Raw genomic sequence first — 5,856 nt, forward strand, 5'->3', positions numbered from 1 at the left:
TATCTAAATTCTTTTATTTCTCGTTGATCCAGTAGTTTAGAAGATATTTTAATCGAATCATATTTTTATATTTATTCAGCCCCTGCCAGAAAAATGCTGACTTGCAGTCTTCCATAGAAGAAAACTATTTTGATTTCATAATTTTTTTCAACTTGAGTTACTTGACCCCTCCTAATTTTTTCTGCATGCAGCCTGGTTTCTGACATAAAAATATTGCCCATTTAACAATATATCAAAGCATAATTATATTTATGGATTTCCAGTCTTCCATAGAAGAAAACTATTTCGATTTCACAATTTTTCAAAACTTGAGTTACTTGACCCCTCCTAATTTTTTTCGGCAGGCAACCTTGTTTCTGACATAAAAATATTACCCATTTAACAATATATCAAAGCATAATTAGATTTATGGGTTTCCAGGCTCATAATTCATTACTATGTACTAGATATTGGCAAGTTGCTTCACTATACTGCTGAGAGTTGCTGTACTTTTTACTTCAGTGAATTTTATTGAACATTATAAAAAATATCTATGTTTATGAATAGAGCTGGGTGATTAACTCAATCAAAATAACTGTTTAGCTATGAACATCAATTATATTGTTGAGTGTCACACAAAAAAATAAACAAAATTATGACTAAACTGATTAATGTCACAAAAATGTTCAACTATTGTTTCTGATTATTACTATTTTACTATTTATTATTACAACTAGCCAGTAAACAGAATTATGATGAAGTTGTTTAATGTCACTAAAATGTTCAACTAATTCAACTAATCAAAATTAGTATTTCTGATTATACCAACTATCTAGTAACTGATATACAGCCATTATGATTTTTCATTACTATTGTTGATTAATTTAAGTTTGTTCAACTCAACCAATTAGTGTCATGACTCATGAAACTAATTAATTAATCAAAATTTCCACTGTTAGTATTTTAGATTACTCCAACTATCCAAGTAGTCAAAATATGTCAATGAGTTTGTTTGTCATTAAACATAGCTACTCAATGGGCTGCATGTACTCTGCTCACTGCGGGTATCAAAACCCAATTTTTAGCTTTATAAGTTATTTTGATTTTTCTAGCCCTCTTGTTTAAGAATAATTGATCAGTTGAATGTACCTGCTTAATGAGCCCAATGAATTAACAAATTCTACTAATTGCCTAGATCTATGTATGAACAAGATACTATCTGTTTTCACTGTTATCACAAACTAGCAGCAGTTGTAATACGAGTACAATTACAGGTATTTTTGAAAAAAGGGCATGTCAGGTAATTCATCAGTGATTTAACAAAATAGCTAAAATATGTCCCATCTTACTATACTTGAGTTTTGAATATATTACTTGCATACTGAAACATACAACATATTGTTTTTATGCAAAAAAAAGGCATTTATTTATAAGCTTTCATTGAACTGATTAATTCTCACACTTGTTATGTATAGTAAAAGGTCTACATCAGCCACAAATAATGGCATTCTTTCACACAGGTAAAGACAAAAGTGTAAATAACATGAGTAATTTAATACATGTGCTTACAAATTTTACAAGGTTTTCATTTCCAAATCTAATTTTACAGGGCATACATTTAGGTAGCCATGGTTTAAGACATAAAAGATATGAGTTTATACTTTTTTCTTCTTTGTAAAGGAGATTGACTTAACTTTATCTGTAAGAATACCTTGTTTTGATTTTTTAAAGAGTAGTTTCAAAACTCCAATGAATATTGCATAAATATGATTTTAAACATGGTACCAGTTTTACACAAGATAAATATATTCTAAATCCCACTATGAATCAATGAAAGGAAACTTTCCAAAAATATTTTTTCACATGAAAAAGCCAATAATTGAAAAGAGACTCCAGGACTGGGCCTGAACCTATACCATCTGTCTAACAGACAAAGATGACTTGTACTCTTGAATAGCTCATTTAAGCCAACAAATCTGTATTCTTACTTTCAGTTTTTATCTTTTTTTCATGTACAAAAAAATTAATGTGAGATAAACATCCAATACATTTTTCAAAATAATTTAATTTACAAGGTCAAAAATACTTCCTTTATTTTTTTATCTAGTGATGGCTGCTTCTACAAACTTTAACATCATAATACCTAAACACTCTTAAATCCAGCAAAGTGTTATTACCACAAAAAAAATTTAAACTTCTTTTCAAAAGTCCTTTTGCTATATACTACATCAAATGCATAAATAAATACCCATTTTTCACAAATAATACAATCTAAAATAATGCTCGCAAACTAGAATATTGCTGGTTAGTGTTGCAGCTTTGCTAATAAATCTTAGAAGGCACTAGAAACAATTTATTAGTATACATTCCAGAAGGAAACTTCAAGATTCTTGCCGAGTATCATTACACCTGTGATATATGCAATTCAGTCATTTATATTTCAAGATTCTGAGTGTAGAAAATTACTACAATTGTGATTAACGAGATTGTTTCACTTGCTACTGCAATGTTGATTTTACCATTTCCATTTGAGCTGCATGGGATACGCCAAATCTAATTATCAAGAAACTCATTTGATTGGATACCTAGGCAATAAGCACAAAGGTCAGCTGACTTTAATCATACCATCCAGCATCCACAGAGCAGTTTTGACAGCAGCACAGTTAGAAATAGTGTGCCCAAATGATTGCTCATTGGAGGTAATAATAACATAGAAATCGCGTAAACTGTAGATTCTTTTTCCACATTTGTCTTAATTTGTCCATGATTAACACAAATGTTAGATCTACTGGTCTCTAATGCTTTGCAACTTTTCAGCATTTAATACCAGAGCTCTAATTTTTGGTATAGGGTGGCCATCAGTAGTGAGGAATTGTAGTTTTTACCAATCTACATACTCATGGCTTAGATAAACCAGTTTTTTGCCCTAGTGGAGCATCTTTTAACTGTTGTAAAACAGTTAAAATAAAAACACTGTTACAAGATTAAATTGAATTTGGATAACAATTGAACAGATAATGTTTATAAAAATGTAATTCATGAAATAATTAAATGTGGCACAATTACAGTTAATTTTATAGAAGAATAATGTTGTTGCTAGTAGCTGTTCCAAATATGGTACTGGGAAAACATAACTAGCAACCGTTTTATAATGCCTTCAAAAAGTCAAGACCTGACATGTACTTATAAATGAAACTGATGGTCATATATATATACATCTTACAGGTGGAAAACATTCATCTGGTGCAAAGAATGCAAAACAAAAATAGTGGTACTACAAGTAGGTTTTTCACTTAAGTTGCTTATATATATATATATATATTTGTTTTAGAATTATAGAGAATAAAAGCTAAATTTTCTTCTTAATTACTGATGAAATTCTAAGATTTTGATTTTTGATTTTGTACAGACTAACAAAATATTTTGTTACTCATTTTTTCCAGCGAACAAGTTAAAGTATGATAGATCCAGAAATGTAAAACCAGTTCAGAGTCCTAAATGCATAAAGCAGTTATCTTGTTCAATATTGCACTCTAAAGCCCCTGAAATTTCTTTTGTAACTATCTAAACAGGTATTAATTTTTTTTATTAAGACATACACTAGTTAACAATATTGCTACAAAGAGGTCACACAAGTGATCATGACCCATTTTTGAAAATGGAATGGTGACCTAGTTCTACCTAACTGAGAATATATACTGAATATTAATGTTGTATAACATGCAGTTTTTACATTACACTTCCTGCAATTCTACTCTATGTTTCTTGTTAAAATGTTTTACTAAAATGTGTTGTGTATATTCTGAAACCTATGCTAAGTAAAATAACAAATTATTTACATTTTAAAACAGAATTGTTTGACTTAGATTGACCAAGATTTGTATTATATTTTTGCATGCATGGAATAAAAAAAAACATAATTAGTTATGATAACTTATATGTATGATATATGCTAAATAATCTGTATTGTGATTATCAATGACACATGTATTATACATTTTTTAAATATCATCAAACTGTATTCCACAAATGAAAAATATATATTTTAAGTTGAAGTTGTTGTTAACTAAAGAAAGACAAATAGCTATATCTATTAAATTTACATATAATATGAAATTAAAACATTATAAACTAAGGATACTTGAGCACCATTCACATATAATGATACATCTATATATTTATGCTACCACAGACTGTAACACAAACAGTAAAGCAAGCAGTTTATTATATTATTATTATGCCTTATACTGTCTTAATCATTTATGTCTTTCTTTTTTCATTGTTAGGTAAAGAAGTTGAATAGCCTTAACAAAAACAAGTTCAAGCACAGCAACCTCAGTAAACTGGTACAAACCACAAAGATTATTACACTTACATTAACTAATATAATAATTAACTAATTTTGAAACTAAACACTGAAGGATAAATCAAATGAAGCTTCTGAAAGATAAACATTGAACTCACATTTTTTATGAGCTCTTCTTCTGACAAATCTGGGTGTCTTCTTTTTTCATACTCATAACGTGAAAACTTAGTCAGTATTAAAGCTTTTTTTGGTCTAAAATGATGTATATCCTGATTAACCTGGTTATTATGAGAAGTACTCATGTTCCTGCAAGATTCCATATTATACACGTACCTAAGCGTACCGTTTGTCACACGCTGAAAGATATTGGTGTTCTGTGCATGGTATTTGCTACTTGTATTGTAATGAAAAAATATCGCAGACAAGTTGTAATTTACAACGTTCTGCATTTTAGTCGACAGAGGGCACCATGATCTCAATACAAGGCCCAAGTTTGTACCACGTTGGAGGTGTCCATTCCAGTTAAAATATTTTATCAGAAATGAACGTCCATGACGTATTGATTCATATTTGAATAAACTGCGTCCAGAAATTGGCAAACAACGAAGTAACTGTATCATGGTTTAGAAAGTTAAAAGTTGGTAGCTTGCATTCTATACAACTCACAGTAATCACATCCCCATTAGCTGCATTTATAATATTCCTCGTGACGTGATCTGTACACGCTGTTTCCTGTAGATATTCTAATTTATGTTTTAAAAAATTAATATACCAGAATTGTAATATGAAACGAAAATACATTATAGTTAAAATAAATAAATACAACGAGATGTTTTTTCTATACTAAAAATAATAACATTTCGAAAGTAAATGCGAAACTAAAGCTTTGTTTCTGTATTTCTTGAACCTGAAGATAACAAGTAATTATTGTTTAACACAAAAATAATTGAATTTCTCACATAATTTGTCTTGGTATAAAACCAGTTCTGAAAGAAGCCATTACAACGCAACTTTATACGCATAGCCACGATCATAAACATATGCAGAGGTTTTGTTGTCATTATTCTCCATTTAATGTACTTAGACTTTAGTAGTGAAATTTTATAGTTTATATTGCGACTAATTTATTTTCACACAAAATATTTTAATACCTTGCCAAGAGTAAACAATTTTACTTTTAGTTTTATACTTATTATAAGCCATCAGTAATAAGCCTAGTGTATTTTTATTTTAAACTACATTTGTTTCTAGTGCCTTGGGGATTTTCAAGAATTAAGAAAACGGTATAATAACAATTGTTATGGTATGAACGCCTTTTACAAGCTAGTGAAGCATTATCATAATTAATTTTACTTGTCATAAGACATTATGTTAGGCCTATTACCTTTTTAACACTACATTCTTAATCTAGTCCCCTAGGGAGTAGAAGAGTGTACTGTTGCGTCATCGAGATCATGTGACTCTCACGCTCTCTACTATCTAGAATTATCCTGTACTTTGGCGAATGTTCTAGTTCTTACTAGATATAGGGTAGGCGGGTATATAAAAGAGGGGAATGTAATGTGTGGGGA

At 29.6% G+C, this 5,856-nt stretch overlaps 1 protein-coding gene across 1 annotated transcript in view; it reads right to left on the minus strand.

The window, feature by feature from the left end:
• LOC106471809 (NAD kinase 2, mitochondrial-like) overlaps positions 1 to 5,004 on the minus strand; it is a 24,819-nt gene extending 19,815 nt beyond the window's left edge. The window contains exon 1 of the mRNA XM_013932430.2: positions 4,444 to 5,004. Within this exon, the coding sequence (XP_013787884.1) occupies positions 4,444 to 4,905 (462 nt within the window). The 5' untranslated portion in view covers positions 4,906 to 5,004. The remainder of the gene's footprint in view (positions 1 to 4,443) is intronic.
• Between the last annotated feature and the right edge of the window lie 852 nt (positions 5,005 to 5,856).

This window comes from Limulus polyphemus, unplaced genomic scaffold (genome assembly GCF_000517525.1).
Source record: "Limulus polyphemus unplaced genomic scaffold, Limulus_polyphemus-2.1.2 Scaffold4874, whole genome shotgun sequence".
Classification (NCBI taxonomy): Eukaryota; Metazoa; Arthropoda; class Merostomata; order Xiphosura; family Limulidae; genus Limulus; species Limulus polyphemus.